A 26,487-nucleotide genomic window follows, 5' to 3' on the forward strand; every position below is an offset into this window, starting at 1 on the left:
TTCCTAAATAACAAACATTACTATCCATACCTTAATAACAAACAAACATGAGTTGAACATGATTATCAGTATCTTGATTGAACATTAGCAATGCCAACATATAAGGTATATCAATATTGCAGGACAGAAGAGCTATCCGAGTGTTGCTATTGGTCCCGTGTAAGTCAGTTGGTAGAGCGTGATGCTTGCAACGCCAGGGTTGTGGGTTCGATTTCCCCGTGGGGGGGACCAGTACAAAGATGGATGTACTCACTCCTGTAAGAAAATCTGCTAAATGACTCAAATGTAAAATGTCTGTGTGGTGGAATATCGGATAAATCTCAGTAGATTAAACATAGCTGGGTCTCTACATGTTTCCAAAATCAGACAGATATAATGGAGAGGAGGGCAGGTATGAGGCCCAGAGGGAGAAGAGTGCAGGTATGAGGCCCATCAGACAGTGAAGAGGGAGAGGAGGGCAGGTATGAGGCCCATCAGACAGCGAAGAGGGAGAGGAGGGCAGGTATGAGGCCCATCAGACAGCGAAGAGGGAGAGGAGGGCAGGTATGAGGCCCATCAGACAGCGAAGAGGGAGAGGAGGGCAGGTATGAGGCCCATCAGACAGCGAAGAGGGAGAGGAGGGCAGGTATGAGGCCCATCAGAGGGAGAAGAGGGCAGGTATGAGGCCCATCAGAGGGAGAAGAGGGCAGGTATGAGGCCCATCAGAGGGAGAGGAGGGCAGGTATGAGGCCCATCAGAGGGAGAGGAGGGCAGGTATGAGGCCCATCAGAGGGAGAAGAGGGCAGGTATGAGGCCCATCAGACAGCGAAGAGGGAGAGGAGGGCAGGTATGAGGCCCATCAGAGGGAGAAGAGGGAGAGGAGGGCAGGTATGAGGCCCATCAGAGGGAGAAGAGGGAGAGGAGGGCAGGTATGAGGCCCATCAGACAGCGAAGAGGGAGAGGAGGGCAGGTATGAGGCCCATCAGAGGGAGAAGAGGAGGGTGCAGGTATGAGGCCCATCAGACAGCGAAGAGGGAGAGGAGGGCAGGTATGAGGCCCTTCAGACAGCATCAGAGGCCCTTCAGACAGCGAAGAGGGAGAGGAGGGCAGGTATGAGGCCCATCAGAGGGAGAAGAGGGAGAGGAGGGCAGGTATGAGGCCCATCAGCAGCACTATGAGGCTGGGGTTGGTGGCTCCTGTGTGGCCAGGCTCTGGTTCTAGGTCTGGGATGAAGCAGTCTGTGTAGGGCTCAATGCAGGCTGCGTAGGCCATGACATGGGCGATGTAGCTCTGCTCCTGGACCCCGTGAAAGAGGTGGGCCATGGGGCCCTTGGCAAAGATGGCCACGTCCTCTGAGCCGTGGGTCTCAGAGTCCAGAGGTACGGCTGACTGCTGCTTGTAATCTTTGTGATCTGAAGGGGAGGTGAGAAGGAGAGCCAAAGTTAGGAAACTGTAGGCAATTTGGAAACTGTAGGTCTTTTAAGGAGTTTTGAAAAGAGGGGAGGATAATTAATAAACATATACAATCATTGGCTTTCATGTTGATGTTCATTTCCTACTATTATCTGCATGATAAACGCATTGAAACTATTTTAATCTTCAATAACTGATATCAGGGTTGGGGTCAATTTGAACTGAAGACTGTCAATTCAGGAAATAAACTAACATTTTAATTATATTTTAAATAACTTCTCAATAAACTGAAAGTATAAGATTTTTTTTTCAAAAGTTGACTTTTTTTTAATGCAAATTACTTCCTTCATGTACTGCCCTGCCCCTAATTATTTTGCCAACACCATTTTTCCATTTGATTAGACAATATTTTCTTATTTTGCTGTCATTTTCCTCTACACATTCTGTCAAATTTAGAGTTCCTCAATATGATGCATCGCTTTAAAGCAAAATGTACCTGCTTCCGTCGTGTTGACATCTGGACGAGACCCATTGACTAACTTGTATCCTGGTCCGTTTCCATAGAGTGTGGTGGTGAAGCTCTTTTTATCATCAGCCAGGTTACGGGACAGACCTTCAAGACACAACGCATACCAGCATGCCATTAGATTTTGTCAGTCTAACGCTAAGCTTGCTCAAATACACATAACAGCCCCCTTGACCACATAATTATATAAACCCCTATGTTTAGCCCCCCAAAAATACCATTAAAGCAAAATGAAATAGCGGGCCTGATCTATACACTGCGTTTTATGGCCATATTTGATGGACCATGTATGATGTGTTCTACCTAGGGATGCAAAGAGTGCGTATATTACTGGAAACTTTCTAAGTTTACCTGTAAACTACCAACATCTTAGGAGCTTTCAAGCAGGGGTTGGAACCGGTTCAGGGAACAAAACCGAAAACAGTAAAAGAGCGAAATCAGAACCTGGAACGAAAGTGATCTCTACTGTTCCAGAAAATAACTGTTATTTTAAAAGGTAATGGGAACCGGTTGATACATTTATTTGACTTTCTAGACATTTCTTTCCAGCCCCACACACAAAAAAAAACACAACAAAGCGCCTATGCAAACCACTTACGCTGTCACTCAGAAACTTATTCCAGTGTCTGCCTTCCAGCTGAAAATCTTTGCCAGTGTGTGTAATTGTGTAGGCTACCTGCTACCCCCTCTGAAGCCTAGGTTACTGTAGCCCCTCCCCTTCTGAAGCCTAGGTTACTGTAGCCCCTCCCCCTCTGAAGCCTAGGTACTGTAACTGTAGCATACTGACGTTACAAGCGTGATTCAGAAATCAGGGAAATATTTTGGATTACATTATGCTATAGTTATTACGTTTCACATTGGATTTATTAGCCACAAAAAGGTAAGACGTGTTTTTATTCTTGTGCCACTCTGGACACACAAGCTTGTTATCTAGCTCGCTCTGGTCCAACGTTAAGAAAACTCTAGGAAGTTCAAAGACATTCAAAGTTCCTCCATAGAAGCCACACACTCTTCTAATTCAGATAATGCATGTCATAACAAGATGCCCAGCGCTTCAAGCCTCTCCCTCTCTTCTGACCAGCAAAATTTCAATCGCATCTCTCGCCACCTGTCTGTCCATCACACATGTAAACAACTATAGCTTGCACTTTCCATAACAAGCTGCTCTATCAGCACTGTTTGGTGAAGTAATTTAAAATAAGTTCATTTCAAGAGGTTTAAAACGGAACAGAAAGGAACTATCCACTGAGTGTACAAAACATTAAGGACACCTTCCTAATATTGAGTTGCCCTCAGAACAGCTTCAATTCATCAGGGCATGGACTCGACCAGGGCAAGATGTCGAAAGCGTTCCACAGGGATGCTGGCCCGTGTTGACTCCTATGCTTCCCACAGTTGTGTCAAGTTGGCTGGATGTCCTTTGGGTGGTGGACCATTCTTGATACACGTAGGAAACAGTGAAACCCAGCAGCGTTGTAGTTCTTTTCACACTCAAACCGGTGTGCCTGACACCTACTACCACAACCCATTCAAAGGCACTTAAATCTTTTGTTTAGCACATTACCCCTATGAATGGCACACAATCCATGTCTCAATTGTCTCAAGGCTTGAAAATCCTTATTTTAATTAATAAACTGTCTCCTCCCCTTCATCTTCACTGATTGAAGTGGATTTAACAAGTGACGTCAATAAGGGATCATAGCTTTCACCTGATCAGTCTATGTCATGTAAAAAGCAGGTTTTCCTAATGTTTTGTAGACTATATTGGGGGGGTTCGAACCGGTTCAGAACTTTATTTTGCAGTATGAAGGGGGGGGGGGGGGGGTCGGCTCTGTCCAGACCGAAACGATTGGAAAATAATTTAAGTTCCACCCCGTTTTCATGTTTATTTCAACTTGATTTTAGATGAACCTTTATTCAGATGACCAAAATGTGTCTGTAGTAGTGGCGCCTCTAGCCCTGAGATGCAGTGCCTTTGACCGCTGTGCCCCTCGGGAGCCCCCGCGTGGCCTCATCACATGTAATGTACAGTGTATTCAGAAAGTATTCAGGCCCTTTGACTTTTTCCACATTTTGTTACATTACAGAATTATTTGAAAATGTATTAAATTAATTTTTCCCCTTCGTCAATCTACACACAAAACCCCATGATGACAAAGCAAAAATGAGTTTAGAAATTTTGGCAAATGTAAAAAAAAAATTAAATATAACAATAATAATAATATTACATTTATATACAGTACCAGTCAAAGTTTTGGACACACCTAATTCCAGGGTTTTTATTTATTTGGACAATGTTCTACATTGTAGAATAATAGTGAAGACATCAAAACTATGAAATTACACATTTGGAATCATGTAGTAACCAAAAAAAAAAGTTTTAAACAAATAAACATATTTTTTATATTTGAAATTCTTCAAAGTAGCCACCCTTTGCCTTGGATAAGCTTTGCACACTCTAGGCACAGCATGATGCTGCCACCGCCATGCTTCACTGTAGGCATGGTGCCAGGTTTCGTTCAGACGTGACGCTTAGCATTCAGGCCAAAGAGTTCAATCTTGGTTTCATCAGACCAAAGAATCTTGTTTCTCATGGCCTGAGAGTCTGTAGGTGCCTTTGGTAAACTCCAAGTGGGATGTCATGTGCCTGTTACTGAAGGCTTCCGTCTGGCCACTCTACCATAAAGGCCTGATTGGTGGAGTGCTGCAGAAATTGGTGTCCATCTGTAAGGTTCTCCCATCTCCACAGAGGAACTTTTGAGCTCTGTCAGTGACCATCGGGTTCTTGGTCATCTCCTTGACCAAAGCCCTTCTCCCCCGATTGCTCAGTTTGGCCAGGCGGCCAGCTCTAGGAAGGGCCTTGGTGGTTCCAAACTGTGTTCAACTGTGTTCTTGAGGACCTTCAAGGCTGCAGACATTTTGTTTTTGCTTTCCTAGATCGGACAATTCCGTCGACCTCATGGCTTGGTTTTTGCTCTGACATGCGCTGTCAACTATGGGACCCGATATAGGCGTGTGTGCCTTTCCAAATCATGTCCAATCAATTTCATTTACCACAGGGGGACTCCAATCAAGTTGTAGAAACATCTCAAGGATGATCAATGGAAACAGGATGCAGCTGAGCTCAATTTTCGAGTCTCATAGCAAAGGGTCTGAATATTTATGTCAATAAAGTTGAATTTTTTAAATTTTTTAATACATTTGCAAACATTTCTTTAAAACTTGTTTTCTTTTTGTCATTATAGGGTATTGTGTGGAGATTTCTGAGGACATTTTTTCAATTAATCAATTTAAAAAATGTGTCTAATGTAACAAAATGTGGAAAAACGTCAAGGGGTTTGAATACTTTCCAATGACAAATAAATCAAATAAGACCTTTTTAAAATAAAATAAATTATGACAAGGCTGTAAAACAATGTCCTAAATATAAACCATCAACTTAGTGAATACCATTGATGTTTAATATGTTTTCTTTGGCAAGTTACCGGTAGCTTTGTAACGCTAGGCCTAACTATGGACTTCATGATGTTTTTTATTTTATTCATTTTTTATTTCACCTTTATTTAACCAGGTAGGCTAGTTGAGAACAAGTTCTCATTTGCAACTGCGACCTGGCCAAGATAAAGCATAGCAGTGTGAACAGTCAACACAGAGTTACACATGGAGTAAACAATAAACAAGTCAATAACACAGTAGAAAAAAAGGGGAGTCTATATACATTGTGTGCAAAAGGCATGAGGAGGTAAGCGAATAATTACAACTTTGCAGATTAACACGGGAGTGATAAATGATCAGATGGTCATGTACAGGTAGAGATATTGATGTGCAAAAGAGCAGAAAGTAAATAAATAAAAACATTATGGAGATGAGGTAGGTATAATTGGGTGGGCTATTTACTGATAAGACTATGTACAGCTGCAGCGATCGGTTAGCTGCTCAGATAGCAGATGTTTGAAGTTGGTGAGGGAGATAAAAGTCTCCATGTAGCCTACCTAAGACCGGGTTCCCTCTGTTGGAGTGCCCTCCAAAGGAGAAGACGTGGGAGTGGTCAGCAGTGACCACAGACAGAGTGTCCAGCTCACTGGTCAGTTCTGCCGCCCGCTCGATGGCATTGTCAAACTCCACCGCCTCCGTCAGGGCAAATTTGGCCCCGCTGCCATGGTGACCGTGATCAATTCTCCCCCTTGAAGTGAAAACCCCCCCCCCAGCAATTGTCAATACAAACTGATCTTTATGAACTATATTTATTAGTCTCACTCGCAGAAGCTTTAAATAGATGTAATAGGCTGTTAAAATGTACTCCATCTAGGAGAGATGATGTCACTGTCAAAACTGTACTCCATCTAGGAGAGATGATGTCACTGTCAAAACTGTACTCCATCTAGGAGAGATGATGTCACTGTCAAAACTGCACTCCATTTTGGAGAGATGATGTCACTGTCTAACCCATACTCCATTTTGGAGAGATGATGTCACTGTCAAAACTGTACTCCATTTTGGAGAGATGATGTCACTGTAAGAAGGAACACCATGTACCAATTGTCAACAAAATGTAAGAACTAAAATGGAATGACATACTTGACGGTCATTGATTCATAGGGCTTTTGTTAAGTACCCTATATAGGCATGATTTCGTCCACAATTACTCCACAATTACTCCACAATTACTCCCATACAATACACTCCCCAACTACTGTCAACTGCATTAGTTTACACTGAAAAGCTCTCGTCCTCCTGATTTGATTATCCCGGCCTAGGTTCTCTTACACAGGACATCATTTGTGGGATGCTGTTACCCAAGGTATTAATACTCATCTTCCACAAAGAGGTAGTATCCTTTGGGGTTCCTGCGGAGGATCTTGATGGCTTTGTCCACCATTTCAGTGAGGGAAGGGTCCAAGGTATGGTCACGCTCTAGCTCATAGCGGCAGTCACTTGGCTCAAACAGACCTGGATTAGAAAAACACAGAGAGAAATCCCCAGGTAAAATGGCCAATCCACTGTTACAAGATGTGGGTGAATAGAATGCAGAAAAGAAGCATTCAGTAATATTGACTATAAAACGTCTTAACAGTTGAAGTCGGAAGTTTACATATACCGTAGCCAAATACATTTAAACACATTTTTTCACAATTCCTGACATTTAATCCCAGTAAAAAGTCCCTGTCTATGGTCAGTTAGGATCACCAATTTATTTTAAGAATGTGAAATGTCAGAATAATATCACATTCCCAGTGGGTCAGAAGTTTACATACACTCAATTAGTATTTGGTAGCATTGCCTTTAAATTGTTTAACTTAGGTCAAACGTTTTGGGTAGCCTTCCTTCTGACAGAGCTGGTGTAACTGAATCAGGTTTGTAGGCTTCCTTGCTCGCACATGGGTTTTCAGTTCTTCCCGGAAATTTTCTATGGGATTGAGGCTTTTTGATGGCCACTCCAATACCTTGATTTTGTTGTGCTTAAGCCATTTTGCCACAACTTTGGAAGTAGCCTTGAGGTCATTGTCCATTTGGAAGACCTATTTGCGACCAAGCTTTAACTTCCTGACTGATGTCTTGAAATGTTGCTTCAATATATCCACATAATTTTCTTTCCACATGATGCCATCTATTTTGTGAAGTGCACCAGTCTTTCCTGCAGCAAAGCACCACCACAACATGATGCTGCCACCTCCATGCTTCACGATTGGGATGGTGTTCTTCGGCTTTACAGCCAAACAGTTCTATTTTTCTTTCATCCAACCAGAGGACATTTCTCCAAGAAGTACGATCTTTGTCTCCATCTGCAGTTGCAAACCGTAGTCTGACTTTTTATGGCGGTTTTGGAGCAGTGGCTTCTTCCTTGCTGAGCGGCCTTTCAGGTTATGTCGATATAGGACTTATTTTACTCTGGAAATATATACTTTTGTACCTGTTTCCTCCGACAACTTCACAAGGTCCTTTGCTATTGTTCTGGAATTGATTTGAAAGGGCCAAAATTCACCCAACTTTTTGTGGGAAGCTTGTGGAAGGCTACCTAAAACATTTGATCCAAGTTAAACAATTGAAATGCAATGCTACCAAATACTAATTGAGTAAACTTCTGACCCACTGGGAATATGATGAAAGAAATTAAATCTGAAATAAACATTCTCTACTATTATTCGGACATTTCACATTCTTAAAATAAAGTGGTGATCCTAACTGACCTAACATAGGGAATTTTTACTTGGATTAAATGTCAGGAATTGTGAAAAACTGAGTATCAATGTATTTGGCTAAGGTGTATGTAAACTTCCGACTTCAAATGTATATTTTTGCAAAGTGATGCAGACATTGATGGAAGCTACAATCTAATATAAGCTGATCTACCACCTAAATTTAAAAAAAGATATATTATAAATATATATATTTCAAATAATAATTATTGAGTTCTAAAAGCTCAAGTGTTCCTTTCTAGCAGAGCAAGATGTACGTATATTCTTACCCATCAGGTAGTCTGTTTTTTCCGGATTCACTTTGTCAAATTCATCTTTGTTCCACACATACTTTGCATTCTATAAAGCAGAGGTACGGGTAAGGGTTTATAGACAAAGGGTTGAGAAATGGTGAAGAAGCAGGAAAGTGGAAGTTGTCTGATCTCAATGTAACTTATTGTCCAGATTCAGACTTTTTGTTCAGCCTACAGATACCAATAACACAAGGGTCACAAATTGCCAAGGTTGTCTAAGCTGGTATAACATCTTCAGTCCAGCATTACCACAATGCTGTGAATGAGTCATTGATACAATTATGGTGAAGGTTTAGTGTCTGCAGCCATGTTTTACCTGTTTGTTATTGAGCCACACTGCGGTGAGGTCAAACTTGTCGTTACGGACTCCTTTGTGTGATGGATACTCTGGGTCCGGTGTTTCCTTGGAAAACATATATTTTCGTCCTCCACCAAGAATGACCTGTCACAGGACACATGGAGGTTAATGGACAGTAGATGCTGGTTGGTTTCCATGTATGGATCAATGTTCATGCTGTGGGATACATTTTGGTAGCCTGGTGGAAGCAGTTTGCTCGCTAACCATTCTATTTAACTTCACTGACAATCAACATGTCAGCAATTGGGTTACTTTCAACCAATCAGTGGAATGCTTAATTCAACACACAGTGAGGGACTTTGATAAAGATGAAACGTGGTGCACCGGTCTATGGCCCGTGACGTGAACAGACCAAAGTGGTGAGGGAGGAGCACCCTGTTCGAATGGACCAGTAAAACCACGTCGCTTGGTCATGTTGTCAACAAGGCAGCATGATGCATCATTAAGAAATCTATTTTCCATAAAACAAACGTTTGAATTTTCAAACTAGTTGTTACTGGGAAGTTAAACGAAGGCAGATAAAGCTTGTTTATCCAAAGCCATCTCTTTAGCATGTGAACACAGAATCCTACTCATTACTCCATGTGTTTATCCTATGGCCAGAGCAGGGCACCTGGCTCACACCCGGGAGGCAGCCTAGTTCCAAAATGAATTCCGGTGCAAACTCCTTCCACCAGGGCAACACCAAACTCCTCCCATCAGGGCAACACCAAACTCCTCCCATCAGGGCAACACCAAACTCCTCCCATCAGGGCAACACCAAACTCCTCCCATCAGGACAACACCAAACTCCTCCCATCAGGGCAACACCAAACTTCTTCCATCAGGGCAACCCCAAACTCCTCCCATTAGGGCAACACCAAACTCCTTCCACCAGGGCAACCCCAAACTCCTCCCATCAGGGCAACACCAAACTCCTCCCACCAGGGCAACCCCAAACTCCTCCCATCAGGGCAACACCAAACTGCTCCCATCAGGACAACACCAAACTCCTCCCGCCAGGGCAACACCAAACTCCTCCCATCAGGGCAACACCAAACTCCTCCCACCAGGGCAACACCAAACTCCTCCCATCAGGGCAACACCAAACTCCTCCCATCAGGGCAACCCCAAACTCCTTCCATTAGGGCAACACCAAACTCCTCCCATTAGGGCAACACCAAACTCCTCCCATTAGGGCAACACCAAACTCCTCCCATCAGGGCAACCCCAAACTCCTTCCATTAGGGCAACACCAAACTCCTTCCACCAGGGCAACACCAAACTCCTCCCATCAGGGCAACACCAATCTCCTCCCATCAGGGCAACACCAAACTCCTTCCACCAGGGCAACACCAAACTCCTTCCACCAGGGCAACCCCAAACTCCTCCCATCAGGGCAACACCAAACTGCTCCCACACGGGCAACCCCAAACTCCTCCCATCAGGGCAACACCAAACTGCTCCCATCAGGACAACACCAAACTCCTCCCACCAGGGCAACACCAAACTCCTCCCATCAGGGCAACACCAAACTCCTCCCACCAGGGCAACACCAAACTCCTCCCATCAGGGCAACACCAAACTCCTCCCATCAGGGCAACCCCAAACTCCTTCCATTAGGGCAACACCAAACTCCTCCCATTAGGGCAACACCAAACTCCTCCCACCAGGGCAACTCCAAACTCCTCCCATCAGGGCAACCCCAAACTCCTCCCATCAGGGCAACCCCAAACTCCTCCCATCAGGGAAACACCAAACTCCTCTCACCGGGGCATCGCAGAATCCTCCCAACTGGGTAACCACAAACTCCTCCCACCGGGGCACCACAGAATCCTTCCACCGGGGTAAACCCAAACTCCTCCCACTGGGGAAACACCAGAATCCTCCCACAGGGGCACTGCAGAATCCTTCCACCGGTGTAACCCCAAACTCCTCCCACCGGAGAAAAACAAATCTCCTCCCACCGGGAACCCCAATTATTCAATCCTCTCAGTGTTTATAATTAATTTGACTTTAATAGTTCCGACTTGCACGTGAATGCGGCATAAGCCCAGACTGATAAGTAAAGTGAAATAGAATGGGGGATGCAGCGACTGGGCTGGTTCCACCATAATAGAATGGGGGATGCAGCGACTGGGCTGGTTCCACCATAATAGAATGGGGGATGCAGCGACTGGGCTGGTTCCACCATAATAGAATGGGGGATGCAGCGACTGGGCTGGTTCCACCATAATAGAATGGGGGATGCAGCGACTGGGCTGGTTCCACCATAATAGAATGGGGGATGCAGCGACTGGGCTGGTTCCACCATAATAGAATGGGGGATGCAGCGACTGGGCTGGTTCCACCATAATAGAATGGGGGATGCAGCGACTGGGCTGGTTCCACCATAATAGAATGGGGGATGCAGCGACTGGGCTGGTTCCACCATAATAGAATGGGGGATGCAGCGACTGGGCTGGTTCCACCATAATAGAATGGGGGATGCAGCGACTGGGCTGGTTCCACCATAATAGAATGGGGGATGCAGCGACTGGGCTGGTTCCACCATAATAGAATGGGGGATGCAGCGACTGGGCTGGTTCCACCATAACAGAATGGGGGATGCAGCGACTGGGCTGGTTCCACCATAACAGAATGGGGGATGCAGCGACTGGGCTGGTTCCACCATAACAGAATGGGGGATGCAGCGACTGGGCTGGTTCCACCATAATAGAATGGGGGATGCAGCGACTGGGCGGGTTCCACCATAATAGAATGGGGGATCCAGCGACTGGGCGGGTTCCACCATAATAGAATGGGGGATCCAGCGACTGGGCTGGTTCCACCATAATAGAATGGAGGATGCAGCGACTGGGCTGGTTCCACCATAATAGAATGGGGGATGCAGCGACTGGGCTGGTTCCACCATAATAGAATGGGGGATGCAGCGACTGGGCTGGTTCCACCATAATAGAATGGGGGATGCAGCGACTGGGCTGGTTCCACCATAGAATGGGGGATGCAGAATGGGGGATGCAGCGACTGGGCTGGTTCCACCATAACAGAATGGGGATGCAGCTGGGCTGGTTCCACTGCAGCGGGCTGGTTCCACCATAATAGAATGGGGGATGCAGCGACTGGGCTGGTTCCACCATAATAGAATGGGGGATGCAGCGACTGGGCTGGTTCCACCATAATAGAATGGGGGATGCAGCGACTGGGGTTCCACCATAATAGAATGGGGGATGCAGCGACTGGGCTGGTTCCACCATAATAGAATGGGGGATGCAGCTGGGCTGGTTCCACCATAATAGAATGGGGGATGGGCTGGTTCCACCATAATAGAATGGGGGATGCAGCGACTGGGCTGGTTCCACCATAACAGAATGGGGGATGCAGCGACTGGGCTGGTTCCACCATAACAGAATGGGGGATGCAGCGACTGGGCTGGTTCCACCATAATAGAATGGGGGATGCAGCGACTGGGCTGGTTCCACCATAATAGAATGGGGGATGCAGCGACTGGGCTGGTTCCACCATAATAGAATGGGGGGATGCAGCGACTGGGCTGGTTCCACCATAACAGAATGGTGGATAGCGACTGGGCTGGTTCCACCATAAGAATGGGGGATGCAGCGACTGGGCTGGTTCCACCATAATAGAATGGGGGATGCAGCGACTGGGCTGGTTCATAACTGATGTTCCACCATGGGGGAACGACTGGGCTGGTTCCACCATAATAGGGGGATGCAGCGACTGGGCTGGTTCCACCATAACAGAATGGGGGATGCAGCGACTGGGCTGGTTCCACCATAACAGAATGGGGGATGCAGCGACTGGGCTGGTTCCACCATAACAGAATGGGGGATGCAGCAACTGGGCTGGTTCCACCATAATAGAATGGGGGATGCAGCGACTGGGCTGGTTCCACCATAATAGAATGGGGGATGCAGCGACTGGGCTGGTTCCACGAGGAAAACGTTTTGGGAGCAGGCTAACTTAATGTTTCAAAATGCTACATTCCAAAAAAGCTTGGAAAGTGTGGAATTACTTTTTTAAATGTAATGTTGTATGCTATTTTTGAATTATCTTGATGGATGAGTTAACTGACTCAACTGATATGTCTTGCGATGTAAACAATACACATTCAAAAATGTTTCATTCAAATAAGATAATACCCATTATGGTGCTCAATATCCTTGAAAGTCAGCCATCTTGTCTATTATCTAAGATGACCACCTCTGGGGTCTTACATTGATGTCAGTGTTGTGGACCAGCTGGTAGGCGATGTCACGGCATCCTGCTGTGATGTCTGCGATGTTCATGTCAGAGTCGGCATACCAGCCTCGGTTGGCTGTGTGGGAGTAGGCGGCTCCAGGAGAGGCATGCTGCACACGGGCGGTGGAGACGATGCCCACCGACTTCCCTGAAACGCATCAAAACCACAGGCTCATGTTCATAAGGCACCTACGGGAGAGAAACTGAGTGAAACTGAGGGAAAGTACAACTTGTTCAATAAGAAACACTCATTTATATTTTCTAACCTCCTGATGTTTTTCTATGGTCTCTAAACCATCTCAATATCGAGCTAACTACTCTAACTCTGAAAATACCAAATGTGATATCGGACCCTTTAAAAAAAAAAATCATCTAAAATGACAGACCCAAATCTAACTGCCTGTAGCTCAGGACCTGAAGCAAGGATATGCATATTATTGATACCATTTGAAAGGAATCACTTTGAAGTTTGTGGAAATTGGAAATTAATGTCATATAACACATTAGATCTGGTAAAAGATAAACGTTTTTAGTTTTTTATATCATCATTGAAATGCAAGAGAAAGCCCATAATGTAATATTGCAGTTTAGGCGCAATTTAGATTTTGGCCTCTAGATGGGAGCAATGTGCAAAGTTTTAGACTGATCCAATGAACCATTGTATATCTGTTCAAAATGTTTTCTCAAGTCTGCACAAATGTGCCTAACTGGTTTATTGATACATTTTCAAGTTCATAACTGTGCACTCTCCTCAAACAATAGCATGGTATTATTTCACCGCTACTTTAAATTGGACAGTGCAGTTAGATAAACAATAATTTAAGTTTTCTGCCCATATAAGAAACGTGTATCCTAATCACATTCGCACACGTTAGCTCCCGTAGGGGGCAACGATCCCGTAGATGTAACGCTAGTCCTCTTCTTCTGACGAGGAGTCGCAAGGATCGGACCAAAGCGCTGCTTGGTCCATTGGAGGTGGGTGTTTCTGTAAGGATTCTCGTACTCCTCTTCTGAGGAGGAGTAGCGAGAAGGATCGGAGGACCAATGCGCAGCGTGGTAAGTGTCCATAATGTTTAATCAAATTGAACACTGAAATACAATCTCCAGTTTAAGTTCAAACCCCCGAGCTGACAAGTTACAAATCTGTCGTTCTGCCCCTGAACAGGCAGTTAACCCACTGTTATATTGACATAGAGCATTGATGTGAATAACACTGTTGCTCTCTCATTTAGGTATTTGCACCTTGCGGATTGTGGTTGGTGTGGATGGCTGTTCACAAATCTAAATGTGTATTTGAACCCAATAATGGTGGAATTCAAGAAGTTTAAAGATGCCTATCAATCATTGTTTTTGAAACCAGTGGACAGTCAGTGAAAAATGCGCTTTTGCAACAGCTGCATAGTGCAGATCCCAGCCTATAGAATAACAGCTGCATAGTGTAGATCCCAGCCTATGGAACAACAGCTGCATAGTGTAGATCCCAGCCTATGGAACAACAGCTGCATAGTGTAGATCCCAGCCTATGGAATAACAGCTGCATAGTGCAGATCCCAGCCTATGGAACAACAGCTGCATAGTGCAGATCCCAGCCTATGGAATAACAGCTGCATAGTGTAGATCCCAGCCTATGGAACAACAGCTGCATAGTGTAGATCCCAGCCTATGGAATAACAGCTGCATAGTGTAGATCCCAGCCTATGGAACAACAGCTGCATAGTGTAGATCCCAGCCTATGGAATAACAGCTGCATAGTGTAGATCCCAGCCTATAGAATAACAGCTGCATAGTGAGTGAGGATCCCAGCCTATAGAATAACAGCTGCATAGTGTGGATCCCAGCCTATAGAATAACAGCTGCATAGTGTGGATCCCAGCCTATGGAAAAACAGCTGCATAGTGTAGATCCCAGCCTATGGAACAACAGCTGCATAGTGTGGATCCCAGCCTATGGAATAAAAGTGGGGCTTTTATTGCTCAATCTAATTCATGATGATAAAAAATAAATATCCAAAGGCCTAATGGACACGTGCTCAAACTCGCACACCTTTGATAGACTAAATCCATTGTTTGCTGATGTAATCGTATTATTATATGTACGTAGTAGAAAGTGATGGGTTAGAAGAAGCCTACATAACCAACCCATTAAGTAAAATTTGAGTAAACTTTAACATTGACCTGCAATAGATGTCATTCAATTGGTAACATACATTTTTTTGTCTTCTTCTAATGCCTCTTAAGGGGAAAGTAATGTAAAAGTGTTAAGGGAATTTTTTATCAATAATGACTAATTATGTATACATTTCAATCAGGACTGACTAATCAGAATACTATTATGGTACTGTATATGTACTAATCAGAATACTATTATGGTACTGTATATGTACTAATCAGAATACTATTATGTTACTGTATATGTATGAATTTTCTTTCTTAAAACCTCTTAGAGATCGGGCTACTTTTTTCAACATTCTGTTAAAAATCGCGCAACATTTCAACGTCCTGCTACTCATGCCAGGAATATAGTATATGCATATGATTAGTATGTGTGCATAGAAAACACTCTGAAGTTTCTAGAACTGGTTCAATGGTGTCTGTGACTATCACAGAACGAGTTCCGTGGTCAAAATTGCCAGAAAACCTGGTCACTAAATCGACGGAGAAAAAATCAATCCGCCAGTCCATGAATTGTCCATTGGAAGGAAAAATACTTAAGGGTGAGATTACAGTTCCTATAGCTTCCACACGATGTCGCCAGTGTTGTGATTTCGATTAAACTAAATCCTTGGTCATCTGAGTAATAGCCACATCCAGTTGTCAGGTCCACAGCTGTGAAAAATGGAACCGGTAAAGTTGGCTACGTTTTCCAAACTTGTGCCTATTGAATACAGATCGCTCCGTGATCAATTTGATCGTTTATTAACGTTTAGTAATGCCTAAAGTTGGATTACAGAAGTCGTTTGAAGTGTTTTGTCAAAGTTTATAGGCAACTTTTTTAATTTAAAAAATAACATTGCGTTTAAAAACTGTTTTTCCTGGATCTGACGGTCTTCATAAATGGACATTTTGGGTATACAATGACCGATTTAATCGGTAAAAAAAGACCGAATTGTGATGTTTATGGGACATATAGGAGTGCCAACAAAGAATCTCGTCAAAGGTAATGAATGTTTTATATTTTATTTCTGCGTTTTGTGTAGCGCCGGCTACGCTAATTCCTTTGTTTACGTCCCCTTCTGGTATTTCGGGGTGTTGCCTGCTATCAGAAAATAGCTTCTCATGCTTTCGCCGAAAAGCATTTTACAAATCTGACTCGTTGGCTAGATTCACAACGAGTATAGCTTGAATTGAGTACCCTGCATGTGAGTTTTAATGAACGTTTGAGTTTTAACGAGTCCTATTAGCATTTGGCGTAGCGCATTTGCATTTATTGTTGGCAGGGGGTGCGGTTGCGTCCCGGGTGGGCCAGAGAGGTTAATCCTAGTACTGAATATAATGTGTGTAAATATAATCAAGAATTAGAACAATGACTGTCTGTTCCTTGGTAGAAATCAATGAACTATATCTTCAGACTGGCTAGAATGCTTATCTACACAAGAAGACCTTGGCTCGACCATAAATTATATTAAATTGGTAGGGAGACGATGTGGGAAGGCTTGAGATACTGCCTTTGTACCAGGGTGGGAGAAGAGACGGGTTGGTACTGGAACTAATGACGCCATTTTCAGTTTATAACCTGTGGTAACCTGTATCGTGTTCAGTACTCTCGTGAATAAACTCTGCTGATTGACTTTAAGACTGGGCTCTGTCCATTATTATAGAATAAGGGTCATACAAATCCTTATGAATTGACAGAGTGTTTAATTTTAATTGGGTATTAAAACATAGAGCAATTTAATTCCTGTAACAAAAAGTAACTGAACGTAATCAGATTACGTTATTACGCGTTTGGGGTAATCCAAAAAGTATGTTACTGATTACAATTGTGGACAAGTAACTAGTAACTGTAATGGATTACATTTAGAAAATAAACTTCCCAACCCTGTGTGTAGTGCTAGGGCAAAAAACTAAATGTGCACCCAGGGGGGGGCCTCAGGACTGAGTTAGGATAAGCCTGCTGTAGACCCTTCAGACAAGGACCCTATTTAAACCCCCTACCCGCCATCTTGGCGCGGTGAAGGACAGATTCCACCTCGTTTCCGAAGGTGCTGTTGCAGTTGTAGCGCAGAGCTGAGGCACTGAGACCCAGGGTTCCATAGTTGGCCTTCACACCACACAGGTAGGCAGTGGCTGTGCCGGCACTGTCAGGCATCTGCTGGTCCACGTTGTACGTCTGAAGGGTCAAATACACACACACACACACACACACACACACACACACACACACACACACACACACACACACACACACACACACACACACACACACACACACACACACACACAGATAGATTTGTTGTAAACCAGTGAAACATCTTAATTTACATGTCTACGTTATACCAGGGTTGAGTTCAGTTCTACATTAAATTAATTGGATAAATATATAACTACTTTTAAAAAAAAATGTATTTCCCTGAATGGATTCTTTTACAGTAGAATGGTACCATCCCCTGGTATAAACACTATCAGTATAATGGTAGTATAATGATATTACTAGTATCCTGAAGTCATAAGGTGGGTTAACTTCACATCTTTACAGCAGTAGGCCTGTTCAAAGTAGTGAGCATAATACATATTTGAAATATCTGACATCAAAATGAAAACATTGATGAGGTTCAAATGATATTGTCTTCATGAGAGGAGATTGGACAGACCTTAGACAGGGCTAAGTGTGGGAAGGTGTCCATTGCCAGACTAAACTCCTCTCCGTTCCCTCCATTCATCTGTCCTTTGAGGATCCTCGCTGCAGTCACTGTGGGGATGCCCATACCTGCATGGACATTGGCGGAGCACACAACCTTTTGACAACTTCTCCTGAATTGACAGATAACATTTTTTTACAGCTTCTCCTGAAAGACACACAACCTTTTGACAACTTCTCCTGAATTGACAGATAACATTTTTTTACAGCTTCTCCTGAAAGACACACAACCTTTTGACAACTTCTCCTGAATTGACAGATAACATTTTTTTACAGCTTCTCCTGAAAGACACACAACCTTTTGACAACTTCTCCTGAATTGACAGATAACGTTTTTACAGCTTCTCCTGAAAGACACACAACCGTTTGACAACTTCTCCTGAATTGACAGATAACATTTTTACAGCTTCTCCTGAAAGACACACAACCTTTTGACAACTTCTCCTGAATTGACAGATAACATTTTTACAGCTTCTCCTGAAAGACACACAACCTTTTGACAACTTCTCCTGAATTGACAGATAACATTTTTACAGCTTCTCCTGAAAGACACACAACCTTTTGACAACTTCTCCTGAATTGACAGATAACGTTTTTACAGCTTCTCCTGAAAGACACACAACCTTTTGACAACTTCTCCTGAATTGACAGATAACGTTTTTACAGCTTCTCCTGAAAGACACACAACCTTTTGACAACTTCTCCTGAATTGACAGATAACATTTTTTTACAGCTTCTCCTGAAAGACACACAACCTTTTGACAACTTCTCCTGAATTGACAGATAACATTTTTTTACAGCTTCTCCTGAAAGACACACAACCTTTTGACAACTTCTCCTGAATTGACAGATAACGTTTTTACAGCTTCTCCTGAAAGACACACAACCTTTTGACAACTTCTCCTGAATTGACAGATAACGTTTTTACAGCTTCTCCTGAAAGACACACAACCTTTTGACAACTTCTCCTGAATTGACAGATAACATTTTTTTACAGCTTCTCCTGAAAGACACACAACCTTTTGACAACTTCTCCTGAATTGACAGATAACGTTTTTACAGCTTCTCCTGGGGCAGCAGGTAGTCTAGTGGTTAGAGCTTTTGGCCAGTAACCAAAAGGTTTCTGATTGATTCCCCTGAGCTGACAAGGAAAAAAATCTGTAGTTCTGCCCCTGAACAAGGCACTGTTCCCCGGTAGGCCGTCATTGTAAATAATAATTTGTTCTTAAACTGACTTCACTTTTTAAATCAAGGTTCAATAAAACATGCCTTGTGCTGGGTGGAAGATAAATCAAATGTACTGAATACCTTACTGTGAAATGCTGTGAAATGCTGTATACAACAGGTTTAGGTAGACCTTACCGTGAAATGTTTACTTACAAGCCCTTAACCAACAATGCAGTTCAAGAAATAGAGTTAAGAAAATACTTACAATGTAAATGTTTTAAATAAAAAAGTAACACTATAAAATAACAATAACAAGGCTAGAAACAAGGGGTACTGGTACTTAGTCAACAGGTGTAGCCAAGGAATTAATTAAACTCCTGAGCAACAAACATTCCATAACTCCAGGTGACAGTAAATCACCAACATTGGCTTTATACCTACTACGCATCTTATCACATTATTTATGAACTGCCAATACACTTAAAGAGGTAGAAGAAGAAATTTATAATTTTAGAATGGAGAAATCAGCACCTCAATGGTGCTGCCCAGGCTGTCACAGGAGACCTGGCCTCCACAATCCCCCGACTTTAACTAAATTGAGATGGTTTGGGATGAGTCAGACCGCAGAGTGAAGGAAAAGCAGCCAACAAGTGCTCAGCATATGTGGGAAGTCCTTCAAGACTGTTTGAAAAGCATTGCAGGTGAAGCTAGTTGAGAGAATGCTAAGAGTGTGCAAAGCTGTCATCAAGACAAAGGGTGGCTATTTGAAGCATCTCGAATATAAAATATATTTTTACTTGTTTAACACCTTTTGGGTTACTATATGATTCCATATGTGTTATTTCATAGTTTTGATGTCTTCACTATTTTTCTACAATGTATAAAAAGGTCAAAATAAAGAAAAACCCTGGAATGAGTAGGTGTTCTAAAACTTTAGACTGGTCGTGTATGACTAATACAATTTACAACTTTCAGTCCAACCACTGCCTTGCCGCAAGACCTGATAATGATTGCATGGTTCATTGAGCTACAGATTATCAACTCTAAAATTGATTGGTGACAACAGATTATCATCTCTAAAATGGATGGGTGACTACAGATTATCAGCTCTAACATTGATGTGTGACTACAGATTATCAGCTCTAACATTGATGTGTGACTACAGATTATCAGCTCTAAAATTGATGGGTGACTACAGATTATCAACTCTAACATTGATGTGTGACTACAGATTATCAGCTCTAACATTGATGTGTGACTACAGATTATCAGCTCTAACATTGATGTGTGACTACAGATTATCAGCTCTAACATTGATGTGTGACTACAGATTATCAACTCTAACATTGATGTGTGACTACAGATTATCAGCTCTAACATTGATGTGTGACTACAGATTATCAACTCTAACATTGATGTGTGACTACAGATTATCAGCTCTAACATTGATGTGTGACTACAGATTATCAGCTCTAACATTGATGTTTGACTACAGATTATCAACTCTAAAATTGATGGGTGACTACAGATTATCAGCTCTAACATTGATGTGTGACTACAGATTATCAACTCTAAAATTGATGGGTGACAACAGATTATCAGCTCTAACATTGATGTGTGACTACAGATTATCAACTCTAAAATTGATGGGTGACTACAGATTATCAGCTCTAACATTGATGTGTGACTACAGATTATCAGCTCTAACATTGATGGGTGACTACAGATTATCAACTCTAAAATTGATGTGTGACTACAGATGATCAACTCTAAAATTAATGTGTGACTACAGATTATCATCTCTAACATTGATGGGTGACAACAGATTATCAGCTCTAACATTGATGTGTGACTACAGATTACCAGCTCTAACATTGATGTGTGACTACAGATTATCAGCTCTAACATTGATGTGTGACAACAGATTATCAACTCTAAAATTGATGGGTGATGTTACGGATACAGGTATCCTGTGTGTGTGTGTGTATGTATCCTGTGTTTGCTCTCCTTCTCCCCTCACAGGTGAAAATCATCACTCCCCAATCAGTCATCAATCAGTCACCAATCAGAAGACACGCCTCCTCCTGTTTTCCTACCCAATCACAGTTCCTTTCCCTTGGTTTAAAAACCCTGTCAGTTGTTTGCTTTTCAGCTCAATCTCTCTGTAAATGCCATGTCTGTAGGTTTCTGTGGTTCACTTTCTCTTTGTGTATTAACTTCTCTTTTGTTTGAGCACCTCCATAGCACTTTGTCATCACCTGTGAGTATTGTTTTGGTTGTGGTGTTTGATTGCTGGTGGGAAAAGGGGAAACCAAGACAAGTCGCCCATGGGCATACACTACCCGTAGGTAGACTTTGTTAAATACACTAGTTAGAACTGGGCGGACCACCCACTGTATTTTTGGTTAGATAGTTAGCTGTTGTTAAAGTAGGCTAGTCTAGTTTAGGGGTGTTTTTGAATACTTATTGTTCCCTTCCTTGGGTCCAGCTCAGCCCCCCCATTACCGTGTGTCTTCAAATAAACCTTAAGTTTGACGGTAGATTTCAGTTGTCCTGGTTATTTAGTTCACACTTTTACTTTGTCACTTTTGATTTGCATGAGTTATGTTATGGGTCTCATTACCATCCCCCCCCCCCTAGACTGTCGGGCCAAAAAGGATTCGTAACAGGTGGCTACAGAATATTAGCTGTAAGATTGAACGTGGGTGATGTAGGTGCTGAATCCAATATATTGTGGTTTCATGCTGCCTGTTATCTGTTAAAGGGATAGTGTGAAATGTTGGTAACTAAGCCCTTATTCTACTTATTCAGAGTCAAATGAAGTTATGGATTCAAGGAACAGCTAGCATGCTGGTGAAGCCTGTCCCAACCCTAAATTAATTATCTTTTCAATGAGTTTAACTTGATAAAATATCAACCTTGTGATTTGAGAGAGAGAGCTATAGGTTTTTTCATTACTTTGATTGAAACTACATGGATACCAAATGGGAATCTATTGGTTTTCAGATCTGGGTTAGTTTTCTATCAAATACTTTACCGGCACTTGATTGAGCATGTCTGGTGAAATGGGATGCTATTCTGCTATTGGATATCTCCATCACCTTAAAGTGAACATTGTTCAAGTGAGGCCAAATGCGAGGTTGTGTGTGTGTGTGGCTCACTTGGTAGAGCATGGTACTTTCATCGCCTGGGTCGTGGGTTTGGATCCCACCAGGCGACCAGTACAGTATGCACTCGCTTCTCTAAATTGCTCTAATCCCTACTCTGTAGATTGTCTGCTAAATTATTCATATGTGCCAGCCAGCTACTCCTTAGATTCATCAAATGAAAGACAGGATATCAAATTGGATATCATAAAACATTTTTTTTTTAAATGATAGACTGACTAGAATTAATAGTTGAGAACTTGTTCTCAACTGGCCTACCTGGTTAAATAAAGGTAAGGCTGCTGGCCTTCTTGATCATACCTGTTGCTCATCTGCCCTATATGTCATGAACATGCCATTCATGAGCAGGTGATGTAAAGTTATCCAACAATATTACTGATAAGATCACCATCATGAAATAGCTGAACTCTCAATCCAACCAACTGCGTTAAGTCAGTTTTTTTAACGAGTTGAAAGCTGATATATTTTGTTAAATTGTTTATTTATAATAAAGGGTCATTATAAATTCTGACTATGTTTTACACTTGAATCGTTTCAGTCTATTGTTTGTACACAGAGAGAATAGCATCCTTTCCATCCTCATCCTGCTTGTAATATATGTTTTAATGAGTGCTTCACAATGCATTATAAACTGGGTGGTTCCAGCCCTGAATGCTGATTGGCTGACAGTTGTGTTATATCAGACTGTATACCACGGGCATGACAAAACCATGTATTTTTACTGCTCTGAGAACAGCCCTTGGCCATGGTATATTGGCCATATACCACACCCCCTCGTGCCTTATTATATCATGTGTCAAGTGTCTACGGGTTTTAACTCCACCCTGGATAGATGTATTAAGGTCTCCCTCACATGGTTGTCTAGGTCTTTATTAAAAGAAAAACCAAAAATCTGCATGTAATGATTTTGACACCCCTGTATTATATTGATAGTTGGTGGCAGGTAGGCCTGGTGACTAACAGCCAAGCATACAGCACTTAACCTTAATTCTCCTGTAAGTCTCTGACGATAAGAGCATCTGCTAAATGACAAAACATGTCTATAAAAAGCCTCGTAGCTCATAGGTAATATCACTAAATATCTGCAACTGAGCCATGCTGCTGCCTGGAGGACAGAGTCCAACAACTGCAACCGAGCCATGCTGCTGCCGAACAATGAGTGCTACAATGCGCAACGCCTCCTATGGACCAGATAAGGGATGGTACATTTCCTGGACTGACTCAGTGTTTCTCCAGCCAGACCCCTTGCTCTGTTCTTTCCCCCTGACCCCTACTCTGTTCTTTCCCCCTGACCCCTACTCTGTTCTTTCCCCCTGACCCCTACTCTGTTCTTTCACCCTGACCCCTACTCTGTTCTTTCACCCCGACCCCTACTCTGGTCCGCCCCCCCGACCCCTGCTCTGGTCTTTCCCCCCGACCCCTGCTCTGGTCTTTCCCCCCGACCCCTGCTCTGGTCTTTCCCCCCGACCCCCGCTCTGGTCTTTCCCCCCGACCCCCGCTCTGGTCTTTCCCCCCGACCCCCGCTCTGGTCTTTCCCCCCGACCCCCGCTCTGGTCTTTCCCCCCGACCCCCGCTCTGGTCTTTCCCCCCCCTGACCCCCGCTCTGGTCTTTCCCCCCTGACCCCCGCTCTGGTCTTTCCCCCCTGACCCCCGCTCTGGTCTTTCCCCCCGACCCCCGCTCTGGTCTTTCCCCCCGACCCCCGCTCTGGTCTTTCCCCCCGACCCCCGCTCTGGTCTTTCCCCCCGACCCCCGCTCTGGTCTTTCCCCCCCCCGACCCCCGCTCTGGTCTTTCCCCCCGACCCCCGCTCTGGTCTTTCCCCCCCCGACCCCCGCTCTGGTCTTTCCCCCCCCCGACCCCCGCTCTGGTCTTTCCCCCCCCGACCCCCGCTCTGGTCTTTCCCCCCCCGACCCCCCGCTCTGGTCTTTCCCCCCCCGACCCCCGCTCTGGTCTTTCCCCCCCCCCCCGACCCCCGCTCTGGTCTTTTCCCCCCGACCCCCGCTCTGGTTTTCCCCCCCCCCGACCCCCGCTCTGGTCTTTTCCCCCCCCCGACCCCGCGCTGGTCTTTTCCCCCCCCGACCCCTGCGCTGGTCTTCCCCCTGACACCCTGCTGTGTTTGACCTCTGCTCTGTTCTTCCCCCTGACCCCTACTCTGCTCTTTTCCCCCTGACCCCTGCTCTGTTCTCCCTCTGCTCTGTTCTCCCCCCTGACCCTTGCTGGATGAACAACCTACTGGTAGTGGCGGCTATACTGTTCACCTCACCAGCAGCTTGAACTTCATCTTGGGACTGAGTTGTCTTGTGTTTTTGAATGTTTGTAACCTTCCCAAGGCTTACAAGCAAATTGCCTTTTAAAACTGTCTGTGGTGGCCTGGTATCGGTAGAACCTGTGTTTTGACACATGCATACAGCATTCAGCGACGCGTATTCCCCTCCAAGCATTTTGCCCATTCAATAACCCATCCCTGGCCCCAAGGGTCACTGATTGCATATGGGGTGGGAAAACATAACGGGTTTGTCTGAATGTTTTGCCATTAAACCACATAAATAGACACATTTTTAAGTGTGGGGGGGGACATGTCCCCCCCTCCCTTCATCCTGTCCATAGTGGGAAATCATGCCAACACTTAGTCCCATCTCACTCACCATCTCCCAGGAACAGAATAGAGTTCTTAGCCCGACGGATGTTTGGCTTCATATCCAGAGCTTTGTGGAGGGCCTGCTTCCCCTTGTTGTTCCAGTAGCTGGGATGCTTCTCATTCTCTAAGGAAGAGCATCAACATTTTGTTACATTTGTTTTTATTCATGATATAGTCCACGTAGTTCCAATAGCTCCGAGACTTTGGTTCTAGAAATATCAGGGTTGGAGGTTTACAATGGTTGTGATTCCTGCTTAGGTCAGATATTAATTGGTGTTTAAGATCACTTTATTGGTCAATTTGCCTACAAGGTCCAACCAAAAGGTTTACTTTAACCCAACCCCTCCAAAAAGACACCTACATATATTAGTGAAGACATCAAAACTATGAAATAACAAAAGTGGTTGAGGCCTCTGATGAAGGACACGTTGGAGCAGGGGATCAGTCTGGGTGTCAGATACACCTTTTCTAGAGGGGCCTTCACCTGTGCCAAGAGTTCCTTTTAAAGTCCAACTCCAGTCTCATTTTTCATCTAATTGAACACCTGATTTCCTTAACAAAAGGAACATCTCAATAGGTGATCCAGGTACACTACCAGTCAAAAGTTTGGACACACCGAATCATTCCAGGGTTTTTACATTTTTTTTCTATTTTCTACATTGTAGAATAATAGTGAAGACATCAAAACTATGAAATAGCAAATCTGGAATCATGTAGTAACCAAAAATAAAAATAAAAATCTAAATATATTTAACATTTGAGATTCTTCAAAGAATTACCAACGTTTGCCTTGATGACAGCTTTGCACATTCTTGGCATTCTCTCAACCAGCTTCACAAGGATGCATTTCAATTAACAGGTGTGTCTTCGTAAATGTTAATTTGTGGAATCTCTTAGCTTAATGCGTTGAGCCAATCAGTTGTGTTGTGACAAGGTGGGGGTGGTATACAGAAGATAGCTCTATTTGTTAAATGACCAAGTCCATACTATGGCAATGACAGCTCAAATAAGAAAAGAGAAACGACAGTCAATAATTACATTAAGACGTGAAGGTCAGTCAATTTCAAGAACTTTGAAAGTTTCTTCAAGTGCGGTAGCAAAAACCATCAAGTGCTATGATGAAACTGGCTGTCATGAGGACCGCCACAGGAAAGGAAGATCCAGAGTTGACCTCTGCTGCAGAGGATAAGTTCATTAAAGTTAACAGCCTCAGAAATTGCAGCCCAAATAAATACTTTACAGAGTTTAAGTAACAGACACATCTCAACATTAACTGTTCAGAGGGACTGCGTGAATCAGGCTTTCATGGTCAAATTGCTGTAAAGAAACCACTACTAAAGGACACCAATAAGAAGAAGAGACTTGCTTGGGCCAAGAAACACGAGCAATGGACATTAGACAGGTGGAAATCTGTCCTTTTTGTCTGATGAATCCAATTTTTAGATTTTTGATTCCAACTGCCGTGTCTTTGTGAGAGGCAGAGTTGATATCCACATGTCTGGTTCCCACCGTGAAGCATGGTGGAGGAGGTGTGATGGTGTGGGCGTGCTTTGGTGCTGACATTTGTCAGCGATTTATTGAGAATTCAAGGAACACTTAACCAGCATGGCTACCACAGCATTCTGCAGTGATATACCATCCCATCTGGTTT

The 26,487-nt window shown here is 43.6% G+C and overlaps 1 protein-coding gene across 2 annotated transcripts in view; it reads right to left on the reverse strand.

The window, feature by feature from the left end:
- Window positions 1-380: 380 nt before the first annotated feature.
- alpi.2 (alkaline phosphatase, intestinal, tandem duplicate 2) overlaps window positions 381-26,487 on the reverse strand; it is a 29,691-nt gene continuing 3,584 nt past the window's right edge. Inside the window, exons 2-13 of one of the 2 annotated variants that reach the window (XR_010453019.1) lie at window positions 24,844-24,960; window positions 17,819-17,934; window positions 17,163-17,337; window positions 12,984-13,156; window positions 8,725-8,850; window positions 8,385-8,454; window positions 6,734-6,868; window positions 5,911-6,102; window positions 1,889-2,005; window positions 1,090-1,391; window positions 987-1,027; window positions 381-949 (exon numbers count right to left, since the gene is read on the reverse strand). Coding sequence is in view for 1 of the 2 variants with exons in the window: in XM_064952606.1 (XP_064808678.1) it covers window positions 1,102-1,391; window positions 1,889-2,005; window positions 5,911-6,102; window positions 6,734-6,868; window positions 8,385-8,454; window positions 8,725-8,850; window positions 12,984-13,156; window positions 17,163-17,337; window positions 17,819-17,934; window positions 24,844-24,960 (1,511 nt within the window). In the remaining variant the exon portion in view is untranslated. The remainder of the gene's footprint in view (window positions 950-986; window positions 1,028-1,089; window positions 1,392-1,888; window positions 2,006-5,910; window positions 6,103-6,733; window positions 6,869-8,384; window positions 8,455-8,724; window positions 8,851-12,983; window positions 13,157-17,162; window positions 17,338-17,818; window positions 17,935-24,843; window positions 24,961-26,487) is intronic. The other variant, XM_064952606.1, reaches the window with a different exon arrangement.

This window comes from Oncorhynchus masou, chromosome 31, assembly GCF_036934945.1.
Source record: "Oncorhynchus masou masou isolate Uvic2021 chromosome 31, UVic_Omas_1.1, whole genome shotgun sequence".
NCBI lineage: Eukaryota > Metazoa > Chordata > Actinopteri > Salmoniformes > Salmonidae > Oncorhynchus > Oncorhynchus masou.